Here is a 17,517-nt window from a genome sequence, read left to right as displayed (position 1 = left end):
CAGTGCCACCTGGCCCGAACACCTGCGCCACCTCTGGGAAGTGTTGATGGCTCTGCGCCGAGCAGGCCTCACGATCAAGGCAAGCAAGTGCCAGATCGGGCAGGGTTCCGTGGTATACTTGGGACACCAAGTGGGGAGTGGCAAGGTGGCACCCTTGCAACCCAAAATTGAGACCATCCTGGCTTGGGAACCCCCCAAGACGCAGACCACAGTGAGGGCCTTCCTGGGGCTCACTGGGTACTACAGGAGGTTTGTCAAGGGCTATGGAACGATTGTTGCCCCCTTGACAGAGCTGACTTCCAAGAAGCAGCCCAGGAACGTGATCTGGACTGACACCTGTCAGAAAGCTTTCGACACCCTGAAGACTGCCATGTGCACGGCGCCCGTGCTCTTGGCCCCTGACTTCTCCAAGGAATTCCTAGTGCAGACAGACGCTTCAGAGCATGGTGTAGGGGCTGTTCTCTCACATATGACTGAGGAGGGCTGGGACCAACCCGTAGCCTTCATCAGTAGGAGGTTACTTCCACGGGAAAGTAGGTGGAGTTGCAATTGAGCGAGAAGCATTTGCTGTGGGTATGGGCGCTGAAGAAGCTAAGACCCTACTTGTTTGGGTCTCACTTCCGGGTTCAGACGGACCACAGGCCCCTCAGATGGTTGATGCAAATGAGGGGTGAGAACCCGAAACTGTTGAGGTGGTCCATCTCCCTACAGGGTATGGACTTTACGGTGGAACACCGTCCTGGTACAGATCACGCCAACGCTGACGGTCTGTCCAGGTATTTCCGCCTTAGTGACGAGGAACCCCCTGGGCAAGGGTAGTTCTCCCCACATTTCGGCTGGAGGGGACACGTGTTAGACCTGGCACCTTGGCGTGAGTTTCCCTTCCACTTTTTGATGGTGTGCCTCGATTGTTTTGCTGGTGTTGTCCGCTCAGGGCACTGCGCCATGGCTAATCCGTGCCGCAGTGCAAGTGCTCCCTAGGTAAAGTGTACCTGTAATTGATGTTCATGATTGGTTTATTGGATTCACTGTCAGTCCCCAGTAAAGTGCACCAGGGGTGCCAGGGCTTGTGAATGCCAATGCTGCTGGTGGGCTTGCAGCGCTGGTTGCGCCACCCACAGAAAGCGGCCTTGTAAAATGCGTCTAGGGTCTGCCACCGCAGACCCTGCGTGCAGTCTGGACTGTCGCGCTGACTGCGCAAGTGCCCCCACTTGCCAGTCCCTAAACCTTCCCTTACCTACATATTAGCCACCCCTCTGGTAGGCCCAAGGGCAGGGTGCATTGTAGGCATAAGGTAGGACATGCCCTGATGTGTGTGGCATGTCTTAGTAGTGAATTACAGCCATTTTCGTTTTTCACTATTGAAGGCTACCTGCTCTCCATAGGCCAGAATGGGCTGCTGGAGTCACTACACGCTGTGACCCCAGTGGACTCAGAGAGCATGGTAGAATGTCAAGTTTAGTATGCCTGAACTCAGAATAATAAAATACTTCTTGTAGTCAAGTTTATTTTAATATCCTGGGTTTGTAAATACTACTTTTAGAAAGTTAGTATTTACTGACCTGGCCATTTCAGTCCGCCTCTGCTGTGTGTGTGTGTTCTGCCTAGCAACAGTAAGGAGCAGGGTTGGGGAATCCCCAGAGACAGGTTGGCTGCCAGGTGGTGGGTAGAGAGATGACACCAGGATGGGTGGGAGGAGTACACCTTGACTCTTGAATAGACCTGTGCTCTGCCACCACAAAGCCGGCGCCGCCCCCTGTGGAGCGGCTGATGTCTCTGCCCTGCTGCTGAAAGGAAAGAGCAGGGTCACCATAACAAAGTGCTCCAGAACTGGACTGAGCCAGGCCCAGGCCCCCTGGCGCTAAAGAACAAAAGAATCACGGTATAAAAGTAGGAGCCTGGCTCCTAAGAAATCAGAATCCTGTTTTACCACAAAGAACCTCTGCCCGACTAGAAGGAGAAGAAGACGCTGGAGGAGCTGGCCTGCTGCTTGCCTTGCTGAGAGAGGAGAGGAAGAGACTACTGAAAAGACTTTGCTGCTTTGTGCTTTAAACATTCTCCAAGGGCTTGATCTGAGCTTGCCCCCTGAACTGAACCCCAGGACCAGTGGGTTCTCTGTGCTTTTGCTCGTCCTCCGATTCGAGCCGTGTGTGCATCCCGCTGGAAAGAGACTGCGCCCCTCAACGCCCCTCCTAGGGCCGTGACACTCAGGAGCTCGCCTGCCGCAACCCCGTGAGAGCCCCGCTCCGTCCGGAGCCGCTCTCTGTCCCCGGGCTAGGCCGCCTGCACCCCTGTCACCGCCTGCCACTGGAGCGCGCTGAACGCGCTATCACCCCTCCCGCCGGAAACCGTCCGACGACTGTGATCTACGCCGGGTCATCCAGCTGCACTGACCGTGCCCTGTGACCCCGCTTCGCTATCCCCGGACACCTCAGGCCGCGCCGCCCCCGCTGTGGAGACCCCCCTGCACCGCCGTGCTGAGGGTCGCTGGCCGCGCCTGCCTACCTGCCCACACCCGCTGATCGAGGACCCAAGACCACTCCCCAAGCTGAGAGTCGCACCAACCTGTGCCGACTCTCCCCATCACTGAAGAAGTTCCAGTATCGGGCTCGGGGACCGCAACGCCTTATTTCCCCGTTCGCAGGAGTCGATCTCTGTAAGTACTGGAACCACAAGTAACATTTGCAAGAGACTACAAAGTATCCATGGAGCATGACCTCCAACATCATTAACACGGATATTATCTCAATCTACTTCTTTCTCCGGTCTGGATATCTTTTAACGTGCTGTTTCAATTGGGTTTATGTTTCTTCTCTGCTGAAACCATTCTGGTCCCACTAGTCAGGCTGACTCCCTGTGACCCCTTTGAACTTGTGTTTTCACCCCTTGACCTTTTGATTGTTAAGTTATCGCTTCTGATCCATTTTGTATAACCTGAGATCGAAATAAAGCCCTGTATAAAGTAGGTCAACACCTACGGAACCTCCAATGGCTCCACGTCGAGAAGAGAATCACGTTCAAGATACTCACCCACATCTACAAATGCCTCCACAATACCGGACCTGTTAGAGTCGGGGATCTCTGGTTGGCGCAAGGTTGCCCTTGTGTCAAGCAGGAACCCTCTCCTCCACGTCAGGGCGCAGGATAACCCCTCGCGAATGACCCTTGCTCACCCTCTAGGTGCGTGGCGTGAGCAGCCAAGGCGATTCCTCAGGCGTTGTTGGTTAAGCACTTACAATCATACACACAGTAAATACATCAATCCCCCCAGAAACGGACACCAGACTTGGATATTTATAAAAATACGCTTCTTTATGTAAAAATAGGTATATATATCTCAGCAGACTTATCACAAGACTAATAACGTTTTCGCTAGGCCACCAGGTTGTAAAGCGGGCAAGTGTTCTTTGTTCGTAGCTTCAAATGGATACTTTGTAGTCTCTTGCAAATTTTACTTGTGGTTCCAGTACTCACAGAGATCGGCTCCTGCGAACGGGGAAATAAGGCGTTGCGGGCCCCGAGCCCGATGCTGGAACTTCTTTCGTGATGTGGAGAGTCGGCACAGGTCGGTGCGACTCTCAGCTTGGGAAGTGTTCTTGGGTCCTCAATCAGCAGGTGTGGGCACATAGGCAGGCGCGGCCAGCGACCCTTTAGCACGGCGGTGCAGGAGGGTCTCCACAGCGGGGGCGGCGCGGCCTGAGGTGTCCGGGGATAGCGAAGCGGGGTCGCAGGGCACGGTCAGTGCAGCTGGATGACCCGGCGTAGATCACAGTCGTCGGACGGCTTCCGGCGGGAGGGGTGATAGCGCGGTCAGCGCGCTCCAGTAGCAGGCGGTGACAGGGATGCAGGCGGCCTGGCCCGGGGACAGAGAGCGGCTCTGGACGGAGCGGGGCTCTCACGGGTTGGAGGCAGGCAAGCTTCTGAGTGTCACGGCCCTAGGAGGGGCGATGAGGGGCGCAGTCTCTTTCCAGCGGGATGCACACACGGCTCGAATTGGAGGACGAGCAAAAGCACAGAGAACCCACTGGTCCTGGGGTTCAGTTCAGGGGGCAAGCTCAGATCAAGCCCTTGGAGAATGTTCAAGCACAAAGTAGCAAAGTCTTTTCAGTAAGTCTCTTCCTCTCCTTTCTCAGCAAGGCAAGCAGCAGGCCAGCTCCTCCGGCGTCTTCTTCTCCTTCTAGTCGGGCAGAGGTTCTTTGTGGTAAACAGGATTCTGATTTCTTAGGAGCCAGGCTCCTACTTTTATACCATGATTCTTTTGTTCTTTAGCGCCAGGGGGCCTGGGCCTGGCTCAGTCCAGTTCTGGAGCACTTTGTTATGGTGACTCTGCTCTTTCCTTTCAGCAGCAGGGCAGAGACATCAGCCGCCCCACAGGGGGTGGCGCCGGCTTTGTGGTGGCAGAGCACAGGTCTATTCAAGAGTCAAGGTGTACTCCTCCCACCCATCCAGGTGTCACCTCTCTACCCACCACCTGGCAGCCAACCTGTCTCTGGGGATTCCCCAACCCTGCTCCTTACTGTTGCCAGGCAGAACACATACACACAGCAGAGGCGGACTGAGATGGTCAGGTCAGTAAATACTAACTTTCTAAAAGTAGTATTTACAAACCCAGGATATTAAAATAAACTTGACTACAAGAAGTATTTTATTATTCTGAGTTCAGGCATACTAAACTTGACACTTCTACCATGCTCTCTGAGTCCACTGGGGTCACAGAGTTGGCGTGATCCCGGCAGCCCATTCTGGCCTATGGAGAGCAGGTAGCCTTCAATAGTGAAGAACGGAAATGGCTGTAATTCACTACTAAGACATGCCACACACATCAGGGCATGTCCTACCTTATGCCTACAATGCACCCTGCCCTTGGGCCTACCAGAGGGGTGGCTAATATGTAGGTAAGGGAAGGTTTAGGGACTGGCAAGTGGGGGCACTTGCGCAGTCAGCGCGACGGTCCCGGACCGCGCATAGGGTCTGCGGTGGCAGACCCTAGACACATTTTACACGGCCGCTTTCTGTGGGTGGCGCAACCAGCGCTGCAAGCCCACCAGCAGCATTGGCATTCACAAGCCCTGGCACCCCTGGTGCACTTTACTGGGGACTGACAGTGAATCCAATAAACCAATCATGGACATCAATTACAGGTACATTTTACTTCGGGAGCACTTGCACTGCGGCACGGATTAGCCGTGGCGCAGTGCCCTGAGCGGACAACACCAGCAAAACAATCGAGGCACACCATCAAAAAGTGGAAGGGAAACTCACGCCAAGGTGCCAGGTCTAACAGGACCCCAATACCTCAACGAAAGAGCCTCCTTCCATGTACCCCAAAAGAAACCTCTGATCCACCAACCTCGCAATCGCCGAAACCCCACGCATCCGTAGAGCCATAAAAGGAGGAAGAGCCTTCTACTACATCACAACCAAGACCTGGAACGAGCTCCCGATCAACATCAGACGTGCCCCCTCCCTGAACACCTTCAGGAGAGACCCTCAAGACCTGGCTCTTCGACTGAACGGAGCTGCTTATCCCTCCCCCACCAGCACCTTTAGACCCTCACGGGTGAGTAGTGCACTTACAATTCCCTGATTTATTGATATTACGCGCCTTGTGGGCCTCTAGTTTCGTTTATTCTTCAAAAAGATGAAGAGACAGGTTTTTACAGCTCCCAGAAATCAGAAGATGACCTCCTCTCATGGCGTTTGCCAGACAGGACAGGAAACAGCAAATATATATTTTATTGTTTTATGGTCTCTGCAGCCGGGGAGGCAGCCATAGGAGTCACATTTCAGTTAGACATCACAGGTCCTCAAGCCTTGGGATGTGTCCGTAAATGTTTCTGGGGGCACGCGTATATTCCTGAATCAGATTGCATGATACAGTGTATAGTATTTGTATAGTTATTTAGTCCCTGGCGGTACAGCACCCAGGATAATATACTGCATTGCTAAACACTTATAAGGTCCCACAAGGCCACAGAACTGTAACGCTAAGCACATCGGTAAATTATATTGTCATTTACACCGCCAATAGCTTTAACTCTCGCAAATGCGAGACCTATCGCATTGCAAATGTTTGTTAATACTTACAAGGACAGGGTGCATTGAATTGAAAAAGTAGGACATGTATGTTTACGTTGGAAATGTTCTAGCAGTGAAAAACTTATTTTTCATGGAGTAGGCCTATCTTTCCCATAGGCTAACACTGGGTTACCTTATTAAACTTAATAAGTGATAACTTCAGTTTGGGAACAGATAGGGAAATAGTGTTTACACTCAAATACATTTTAATTCAAAATCCTCTGTAATGGTGAAGTTGAATTTAAAGTTTGAAAATGCCACTTTTAGAAAGTTATTTTTGCACTTTTATTGAAAGTTGGCATTTTTCTGCTCAAATCATTTGTGCCTTTATGCCAGTGTCATCAGTTACATGACTGTGATTGGCTCACCTATTGTGGGTTGGGTATTTCTTCCAGACACTGAGCAAAGCATATGAGGGGAAAGGACCTTCCGGATAGAATGGCTGGGGAGAAGCTTGACCCTACCTGAACTACATTTCTAAAGACTTTGCTTGTAGGACACACAAAGGAACCTAACATCAGGCCTGGCCTTGCCTTTGTCACCCTGGACAGTTCTGAGATAAGACCGGGGGATGGGGAAGAACTGACCAGAATCAGTGTTAGGGTTGGTTGGGGAATATCCCCACACAAAGCTGACACTAGTATGAAAATGGGACCTTCAAAGCATACCATCAGAAAACTCCTAGTCGTTTGGAAGATTCAGAAGGACTGCCCTGCTGCTGGAAGGACATCATTGCTGTCTGAAAAAAAAGGACAGGACCTGCTTGCCTGGATCACAAGGGTTAGCCAGCTGATGCCCTGTGTGAGCTACAGTGACACCACGAGCTTCCAGAGACCCCCTGCAATTGCTCTGCTGACCAGTACCAACTTCCCCTCTGCTATCCAACACTTTCCCTACTGTTGCACTCGCTGGAGTGCGAATAGTAATTTTATCCCATCCACTCTCCAACACTTTCCCTACTGTTACACTCACTGGAGTGGGAATAGTAATTTTATCCCCTCCGTTATCTAACACTTTCTCTAATGTTGCATTCATTGGAGTGGGAATAGTAAATTATTCCCTTCCGCTATCCACCATTTTCCCTACAGTTGCATTTATTGGAGTGGGAATAGTAAATTATTCCCCTCCGCTATCCAACACTTTCCCTACTGTTGCAATCCCTGAAGTGGGAATAGTAATTTTATTCCCTCCGCTATCCAACATTTTCCCTACTGATGCAGTTAATATAGTGTCAAATGTAGTTTAAAAAAAGAAAATTATTATATATATATATATATATATATATATATATTCCATACGATTTTTACTCCATCCGTAAAAATTCAACTCAAGCCCAAATCCATTAAGCGTGAAAATGTATTCAAACATGATAGCAAGCACAACGCCCAGCGAGTTTCGGTGCAGCCGCACCTTGGTCACGGGTCAAGGAATTGTTTGTCAAATCAGAATAGAAATAGTGCACAGTGACTAAACATAATTGTAGGAGTACCAATCCCAATGTTCAACATGGCATCCATTTTGTAATGTGTTTATAGAGCAGCTGAAACTTACATATTCTCAAGTTTTAAAGAAACTGAGAGGTATAAGAACATAGTATTTTAACTGGAATAAATTTGATATATATAAATCAAAATATTTCATACAATATAATTAAATGAGGAAATTTCAACCGCCATCCTATATATAATGCCCCAGTGGGCCAATGACAGGAGTGAAAAAGTTTTCGTGCAATTCTGCCCCAGTGGGCCATGTTTAAAACTTGGTCATCCATTTTATCAATTTTAACACAGCTTATAGCACATTCTGACACGTTTACCAGATGCATCAAGCAATTTTGATTCTTTGTCTGGGGGAGGAGCATCCCTTGAGGATTGCAAATTAGCCTGTTTGCGTGCGTTTGAAACTACCAAGGAGTCTAAGGGCAGTTGTCCTTTTATGTATATAGGATCTGAAGGAGAAGCCTTATATTTTTTTTCTCAACCCTAGGGGCTAGAACTCTTGTCCTGACAGGATCTTTACAAATAGTGTCAGCATGGTGCAACATGCCTTTGAGCATTGAAAGTGCTTGTGAAGATTTTTGTGAAGCACCTAAAGTGTTGAATAAAAAGTCTTCTTCAAAAGTCTCTTTATGGAGTTCTACCCATTGGTAATGTGCATCCCTAGCAATCAGTTCTTGGTGCGAAATATTATCATCAGGAGGAGATGGTTTGGCTGGGTAAATATCTGGGCCATTATCCGCAGGTGGATCAACAATATAGTAATTCCAGGGATCAACAGGAGTAAGAACCCCTTGATCATCGTCATAATTCTACTGTGGAGAATCTTGAGGAGTAATGTCTAAAGGATTCCAAGGTGATGAAGGATGTGGTGGAGATGGTGCTTTGTGTCGAGGACTGGTACCAACAGTTTTTTGGAGTAGAGGAATCTGATAAGAAACATATTCAGTATCATGCTTCCCATTTAAAGATGGCTTAGAATACAACATCAGCTAGGTTTGCCCAGGGTTACCCTGGATGTTGGCAGCCTTTATACTAGCATACAACATCAGCTAGGTTTGAAGGCTGTGCAACATTTCCTTAAGACTTGTTCCATTTCTCTCTTGCATCACTCAGAGATGATCATGGCTATGATCGAATACTGCTTGACGAATAATTTTTTTCTATTTGATGATGTCGTCTATCGGCAGACACAGGGCACAGCCATGGGCACCTGCTTCGCCCCCAGCTCTGCCAATCTTGTCATGGGCTGGTGGGAGGAGCAGGTGGCCACACAGTTGGAAGAATTTTCTAACTGTGTCTTGTGGCTCCGATATATTGACGACATCTTTTTAATTTGGAATGGTGATTTGAACTCTGCCACTGCATTTGTTAACATATTGAATGACAATCCATATAATTTGGTCTTCACGGAACACGTCAGTAGGACCTCTGTTGAGTTCCTCGACGTTAGTGTGGAGATCAAAGAACAATCCATGCACACACATCTTTACCGAAAAAAGACCGCCGGTAACAGTATTTTGAGTGCTTCTAACTCCCATCCTCGCAAGTTAGTGTACAGTATCCCATATGGGGAACTACTGCGTGCTAAACGCAATTGCAGTACGGAGAGCAGTTATGCAATTGAAAAAGACAATATGATGCAACGCTTCAAAGATAGGGGTTACCATCCACGTACCATCAAAGAAGCTTGTAGGAAAGTAGATGATGTTGCACGTAATGAGCTACTGCATCCTGTGCCACGAACATCGGAAACTGAGAGTCTACGTTTCATCACTACATACTCAGGACAAGCGCATGATTTGCGCCGTGTTCTAGATAAACACTGGCATGTCTTGTTAACTGACAACAATCTCAAAAAATACTTGACTAGTCACCCGCAAGTTACATTCAAGAGGAGTAACTCTTTGAGAGATGAGCTAAGTCCCAATGTAATAACCAGCGCAATAACTCTAAAGAGTGTTGGCCGGCCAGGATTTCGCTGTTGCAAAAATTTCAAGGCTTGTAGAAACAGTGTGGATTGCATGGAGGTACAATTTTCTAGTATGAACAGTAAGTTTACCATCAAGAAAGCCTTAACATGTAATACTATGTACTGTGTCTACGCGTTAACCTGTCCATGCAACAAGGCATACATTGGCAGCACAATCCATCGCGCAAAAAAAAGAGTGTTGGAACATGTAAGGGCTTTATGCCATAACAACAAACAATATCCTGTTGCACGACACTTTTTTGAACAACATGCTCAAAATGAAGGATTGTTGAAAATGGTGGTGATTGATGCTGTCATTGACACTGTACGTGGAGGTAATAGATTGCTCCACCTTAGACAATTGGAGTCTAGATATATTGTGGATTTCGATACAATGTTCCCTAAAGGGTTGAATTCTAGCGAAGAATTATCTGTACATTTGCATAAGTAAGATGTGGAATTGTTATTGTGTATATACTGTGGCCCTGTCTGTGATATACTAAACTTATTTTATTTCATTTTTTCAGAGATTGGTATCAAATCATGCTGTGGCCCTTCATGAACTTCGAGTTATATTTATATTGTCAGAGCATTATATTCTTTTCATTATGCCCACTGGGGCGTTATTTTGGCATATCTATGACAAGATTATCAAGTTGGTGGGGTGTATACTGATGATATCAGTTGGAACATTATTGTAGATTTGCCCACTGGGGCTAAATGTTTGTATAAGAGTACATGCTTTAACACCCCCCCCCCCTTTTTTCTCAATGTTATTTTCACCATTGGCAACACGGCAGCGTGATCTAATCTGCACTTTTTATTCAATATGGGATTGGATACACAGTTATTTTTGATAATTTGATGTAATTTAATACATGCTACTATGCGTGTATTTTAGTCTTAGATATGCTACTTGGTAATACATATTCTTGTAGTGAATCTCGCACTAGGCTAAGATGGCCGCCATATTACCAATCTCTTGCATTACATCTTCTTGGTGCAAAGAGTCTGTTGTTTATTTTGCGTTTATGAATTGTATTTAACTTTAAACAAAAAAACTTTGCTCAAGAGGGAACAAGGCGAAAGCTGAAACGCGTTGTGTGTGCAGTCCATTAAACCGAGTTTGAAACTGCAAATCTCCCTGGTGTCCGGGTATACTTTCTGGAGAAGAAGTGTGTGGAGTTATATATATATATATATATATATATATATATATATATATATCACACCACAAAGAGGCCCAATACTGGAGGGGCAGGCATTTATTCACCAGCATAGCAGCGCAAAGGATTCCCCCATTTCCTTACGCGTTTCGGCATAACTTCAGCCTTGATCACAGGTGGGGTTCATTAACTTGCAAAATGCATACGTGCGTGCTTTAAAGTCGTAAGGTCACATGACTTGCTGTTGGGAAAAATACAATCCCCATGGTGCACTGCACTGGTATTCAAAGTACTGTTCAGGATCTTAATAAATCCATTTTCGTTTTTTAGTTAAAGATGTTAAAAGTACAGTTTTGCGTGCATCCATGTTTCATTAATATTCTTTACTCACGCAGGCATGTGTTGAACAATCTTAGCATGGTGCTGATATTCCATGTGCGTCTGGTGAGAATGCCCGGGCTCCAGGGAGCCCGGGCATTCTCACCAGACGCACATGGAATATCAGCACCATGCTAAGATTGTTCAACACATGCCTGCGTGAGTAAAGAATATTAATGAAACATGGATGCACGCAAAACTGTACTTTTAACATCTTTAACTAAAAAACGAAAATGGATTTATTAAGATCCTGAACAGTACTTTGAATACCAGTGCAGTGCACCATGGGGATTGTATTTTTCCCAACAGCAAGTCATGTGACCTTACGACTTTAAAGCACGCACGTATGCATTTTGCAAGTTAATGAACCCCACCTGTGATCAAGGCTGAAGTTATGCCGAAACGCGTAAGGAAATGGGGGAATCCTTTGCGCTGCTATGCTGGTGAATAAATGCCTGCCCCTCCAGTATTGGGCCTCTTTGTGGTGTGATGTTGGATTTTGACGGGCTGCTCCGTGCCCGTTGTCAGAGGCCGCCCTGTAGGGTCGGGGGCTCCATGGCTCGGAGGCTTGTTTGGAATACATATATATATATATATATATATATATATATATATATATATATATATATATATATATATATATATATATATATATATATATATATATAAAATATATTCTGAGAAGATCTTATCTGTATCTCTCGGACCACTTTTGGACATTGTCCTTACTACAGGGTGCTCAGGTATCAGGTATTCTATATTTTTTATAAATCCCACTACTAATGTTTATTCTATCCTTGCGTGCAAAAAGCAACACCAAATACACACATTTCTTTGTATCTTAGAGAACACAATGCATGCAAAATCTAGTTTTTCACTTGTATTATAATATATACTGGCATTCCCTGTGGCCCCCTTCCTTGGGTTCTCATCTTTCACTCAACATCATCTATCATGGGTACCGCTTTTTGTGGCTTTGTGTGAGCTGACGTAACAATGCATTTTTACACAATATCCTCAGTGCATTGTGACCGGCATATATAATCTCATGTCACTGTTTTCCTTCGCCTCATCACTGCTACATGAGGTTGACATGTAAGAATTTTACATAAAAGATTTCATGAGAGATGATGTTCCATAACAATGTATGTATTTTTTTTCTGCAGCCTTGACAAAGCCCAAAGGACGAAACACGTGTCAGCTGCTTTTGCTCGTATAGACCAGATACTGGCTGTTCCTGCTTATATATAAACCGAACATTGTGGAGACTACAAATGGAATAAGATAACTTTACAAAAAAGGACAAAAAATTTGATGGACTTCATATTAGGACTACTTTTTTTATTGAGTGGACTTTCTATGTGTGCTCTAGTACTTATTATTTTGTATAATTGTTGCCAAGGACATTGTCCTAAGCAGGTGCACACCCTAGGGTGCAGGGTGTCTGTAGTACCATGGTAGCTCCTCTACCCCACATGAAGATTTATGTGTATGATCTAACATCCTTAACAATAATGCTGAAAATTGGATCTTGCAGTTGTTGTGAGCATAGCCACCATTTGTGTTTGTATAGTTAGAAAATGTTTACTTAGGTTTTGCCCAACTCTGAATTCAGGAAAACTTGGGGGGAAATTTCCAGAATGTGCTTGCTTTTTCTGTATGTTCAGGGTACTTTTCTTAGGGGGGTGAGAGTCTGAGAAGTTTCAGTGCTATGTCCATCATCTCCTTGTGTTTGCTTTATTCGCCCTAAGTTGGCAGGGTATGCCCAGACGTGGATCACTTGCTCACTTTGCCACTGGATTCAAGCTTGCCTGGCTGATGAGGGGTGTTACCCCGAAACCGGTCCCAGGATAATTGTTTCCAGTCCAGGGAAGACATGGCTTGGCAGTTCGGGCTGGACTGTTCCCATGAGGCACAGGGTCAAGACTGATTTGCATATAGCTGGGTCTGAACTGAGGTGGCGTAGTGAGCTAAAGAACGGTGGTGGATTCAACCCAGATCTGTGACTGTGGGTGAGTGTCTGAAAAGTTTCAGCGCTCCGTCCATCATCTCCTTGTGTTTACTTTTCTTAGGACTTCAATTAAACTTTAAAGATACAAATATGTTTTGTGAGGATAGCAGCTCATTTCTGTGGCAATTATTTCAGGACTCAAAAGAGTTTGCTGACAATTTAAGAGAGTTTCCTGATGACGCAGGGGAGGTTTCTGAGGACCTAAAGATTTTTTTTGAGAATGCAAAGTGATTTTATGAGGATCTGAAAGTTTCCTAACACTTTGTGTGAGCTCATTAGTGCCATATACACACAGCAGCATTGAGACCTGCTCCTTACACACTGACAGGAGGATAATAAAGCGACCTTACCTGCTTAGGGTGCTTCTGACATCCTGAAAAACAGAGAAACAAACACAGTGAAATCAGTTTCCACAGGAGATGTTAAAGTTATGGCAGTATTTTTAGGAGTGAAACACTTAACTATCTATGGTTAGAAAACAGTGACTGGGGTCATATGATACAGCACATTCTAGGGTATCGCATGACTAAGAACAAAATGTGATATTCTGAATGAGGTCACAAGATATAACAGAGACTGCTATACGGAATGGTAATGACATAGCACAGTGTCCTTATGAATGGAGTCACAAAACACAGCACATTCGGATATTCTGAATGAGGTCACTTGGCGCATTGTATGATGTTCTCAACAGGGTCACATGCATGGGCATCGTTTAGGGATTGCCAGGGGTCGCAGCTGTGACTCCTGGCTTGCCCCTTGTGACCCCTGACACTGTGTGTGCGACCTCTGGCTTCAGAGGTAGCAAAATGAGTACCAAGAACACAGAGGAAGCTCACCCTTATGGGAGTCGTGCTCCACCTTTGTTTTCAGCCAATTTTATATTACACTAATAGTGAATAATAGATTATTATTCACTGGTAGCGTAGTAAAAAATGGGGCACGGGGATCTAGAATGAGAACTTCTGTAGCAGATGTCTTAAATAAAAAAATGCTTTTAAATGCATGTAGGGTACGTGCTTGGGGATCGGAGTGTGGTTGTGTGTTTGTGGGTGTGTTTGTAAGTGTGAGCATGAGTGTTTGTAAGTAAAACTGAGTGTCAGTGACAGGTAGTGTGTGAGAGCCACTAAAAGGTAGTGAGTGAGAATAAGTGAGAATGAGTGGCAGTGAGCAGGAGAGTCAGAATGAGTGACAATAAGAGTGAGTGCACAAGTGAAAAAGTATGAGTGAGTAGGAATTGGAGTGAGTGTGAATGAAGGAGAGAGAATGAGTGATACAGAGTGTGTGAGAATGACAGTTAGAGCAAGTGAGTATGAGTAAGTATGTTGGAGTCAGAGTAAGAATGAGTGTGAGAGTGAGGTAGACTAAGTGAGAAGGAATGAGTGAGTGTGGCTGAGTAAATGTGAGTGAGAATATGATGTAATGCTTGCTAGTCTGCCATTGGCCCTTACATACTGAAGGTACTTTGTGGCTTATAGAGGGACCCATGGACAAATTGCACTGCTGGAATACTGGAGGTAATTGTTGGAATGGACAAGCACCTGTGAAAACCACTGCTACTGGTACACTGGAGGCAAATGTTGGCATAGGGGGTAACTGTGGCAAAATACTGGCACTAGCTCATTGGAGATGCTTCTTGGCACAAGGGAGGAAAAGCATGACATACAGGGGCAACAATCACAAAATTCTAGCTCTGATGTACTAGATGTAATTCCACCCAGCAGCGGTTTCTCTATGTGGGTGTTGCCCCCCTGTCTTTGCTACCCACCTGGACCCTAAAATACATTTAGAAATTTTATATTCCCAGCCGCGGTGCTTATATTACAGTTGCGGACCGGCTGCACATTGCAAGCAGCAGACTTTCAATTTATGAGTGGGCGGGGCATCATTATAGACAGCACCGGAAGAGTATCTGGGTCTAAAGACTTGTAAGTGAGCATGTCAGGATGGATGGGTGTCTCACTATGACGAACCCGACATGCGCACAAAAGGCCTCTCCTACCCGCACAACGTTAGTGAGCCAGGGATCACATCTGTAGCCTCCACGGTTTCCTAAGGAGCGCTGACTTTGCCTGCTCCAGCCAATCCCCATGCTGCTCTTATGCTGTGAAGCAGCTTCTGGATTGGCTCAAGAGTCGAAGAGTAGGCCTACTCTTGGAGGCAGCAGGTTTGGCTTTACAGAAGGACATGGCCAATCACAGCATGGCTTTATTATGAAAGCCATGCAGTGAATGGTAATTTTCTATCCCTTGCTGCCTTTCCTTCAGTCGCTCTACTGTTTCCGCCGCCTCATTGTGCCCAGTACAGGGAGTAGCAAAGATGAGGGCGAGAAGCACTGCGAGTAAGTAACGGTTATGGTAATAAACTATTTTATAGGATTAATGTTTTCTTAAGATGTTTTACGAGACAGAAAATAAACCTGGGAAACAGACATAAGAGATACCTGAGAAGATGTTCAGAATATGGTAAAAAACATCATGAAAACGGGCCATGAAATGAAAGGGTGTAGAGAGCTAAACAAAAGAGGAGTGAAAAATAAAATCACAACGGGAAGCCAGATGAGTGAGGCACAAAAATATACATTTTCTGATTGGTAAAATGTAGACTTCATCATTTAAGTGAACCATGCAACCACAGAGACGATCTAAGAAGGCCAAGCGGAACTAAAAAGGTAATACAGTACGACTTCAGGATGGTAAAATTTTAGAATAATACGCAAGCATCCCATGGCTGTATGTTGGTTCATTACAGTAGGACTTCAGGATGATAAATATTTAATAATAAGCAAGCGTCCCTTGGCCGTATGTTGGATCATTACAGTAGGACTTCAGGATGATAAATATTTAATAATAAGCAAGCGGCCCGTGGCCGTATGTTAGCTTATTTATAATGAAATTACTATCTTAAATTATGGGGGAGAAAATTCAGAAAAATTTAAATCAGGGGTCTGCAACCGGTCGATCGCGAGCTACTGGTAGCTCGCCGACAACCTATCAGTCCCTCGCAGCCTGACCCCACTTTTGTTTCCTGTCGTAATTTTGTTTCTTTTTAGGCCTTTTTGGCACCTTATCCTTTCTTGCCCGCTTTCACACACACCAGCTGCTCCCATTTGCTATTAAGCTTCGCTGGGGAGGGGTGGGGTAAAGCGGGTGACGTCAGTCCTGCATGAGCAGTGTTAGACTGCACCCCGTCAGTGACTGAGGTGCTTCCAGTCCATGTTGGCTGCTTCCAATTGGCTGATATACAAGGCGGGATGTGTGTACAGTGCCTCTGCCAGCCCCGCGTGCAGCAACTCTGTCTGCAGCACTTGAATAATGTAGGTATGCTATTGCAGTGGATGTGAAGCTTTCTCTAGAAACAGTAGTGCATCAGCTGCTTTGCTAGTGCGGCGCCTGTGGATGTGAAGCTTTCTCTAGAAACAGAAGTGCATCAGCTGCTTTGCTAGTGCAGCGCCTGTGGATGTGAAGCTTTCTCTAGAAACAAAAGTGCATCAGCCGCTTTGCTAGTGCGGCTCCTGTGGATGTGAAGCTTTCTCTAGAAACAGAAGTGCATCAGCTGCTTTGCTAGTGCGGCGCCTGTGGATGTGAAGCTTTCACTAGAAACAGAAGTGCATCAGCTGCTTTGCTAGTGCGGCGCCTGTGGATGTGAAGCTTTCTCTAGAAACAGAAGTGCATCAGCCGCTTTGCTAGTGCAGCGCCTGTGGATTTGAAACTTTCTCTAGAAACAGAAGTGTATCAGCTGCTTTGCTAGTGCAGCGCCTGTGGATGTGAAGCTTTCTCTAGAAACAGAAGTGCATCAGCTGCTTTGCTAGTGCGGCGCCTGTGGATGTGAAGCTTTCTCTAGAAACAGAAGTTTATCAGCTGCTTTGCTAGTGCGGCGCCTGTGGATGTGAAGCTTTCACTAGAAACAGTAGTGCATCAGCTGCTTTGCTAGTGCGGCGCCTGTGGATGTGAAGCTTTCTCTAGAAACAGAAGTGCATCAGCCGCTTTGCTAGTGCAGCGCCTGTGGATTTGAAACTTTCTCTAGAAACAGAAGTGTATCAGCTGCTTTGCTAGTGCAGCGCCTGTGGATGTGAAGCTTTCTCTAGAAACAGAAGTGCATCAGCTGCTTTGCTAGTGCGGCTCCTGCGGATGTGAAGCTTTCTCTAGAAACAGAAGTGCATCAGCTGCTTTGCTAGTGCGGTGTCTGTGGATGTGAAGCTTTCTCTAGAAACAGAAGTACATCAGCTGCTTTGCTAGTGCAGCGCCTGTGGATGTGAAGCTTTCTCAGGAAACAGAGGTGCATCAGCTGCTTTGCTAGTGCGGTGCCTGTGGATGTGAGGCTTTCTCAGGAAACAGAAGTGCATCAGCTGCTTTGCTAGAGCGTCGCCTGTGGATGTGAAGCTTTCTCTAGAAACAGAAGTGCATCAGCTGCTTT

The 17,517-nt window shown here is 46.1% G+C and overlaps 1 protein-coding gene across 2 annotated transcripts in view; it reads right to left on the bottom strand.

Annotated features, from left to right (window-relative positions):
- LOC146808823 (E3 ubiquitin-protein ligase TRIM39-like) overlaps window positions 1-17,517 on the bottom strand; it is a 132,883-nt gene that overhangs the window by 52,228 nt on the left and 63,138 nt on the right. For both annotated transcript variants that reach the window (XR_014966265.1, XM_085615646.1), the window contains exon 4: window positions 13,452-13,474. Coding sequence is in view for 1 of the 2 variants with exons in the window: in XM_085615646.1 (XP_085471772.1) it covers window positions 13,452-13,474 (23 nt within the window). In the remaining variant the exon portion in view is untranslated. The remainder of the gene's footprint in view (window positions 1-13,451; window positions 13,475-17,517) is intronic.

This window comes from Triturus cristatus, chromosome 7 (assembly GCF_964204655.1).
Source record: "Triturus cristatus chromosome 7, aTriCri1.1, whole genome shotgun sequence".
Classification (NCBI taxonomy): domain Eukaryota; kingdom Metazoa; phylum Chordata; class Amphibia; order Caudata; family Salamandridae; genus Triturus; species Triturus cristatus.
The sequence above is the reverse complement of the archived record's forward strand: the minus strand, read 5'-3'. Positions and strand labels throughout refer to the sequence as shown.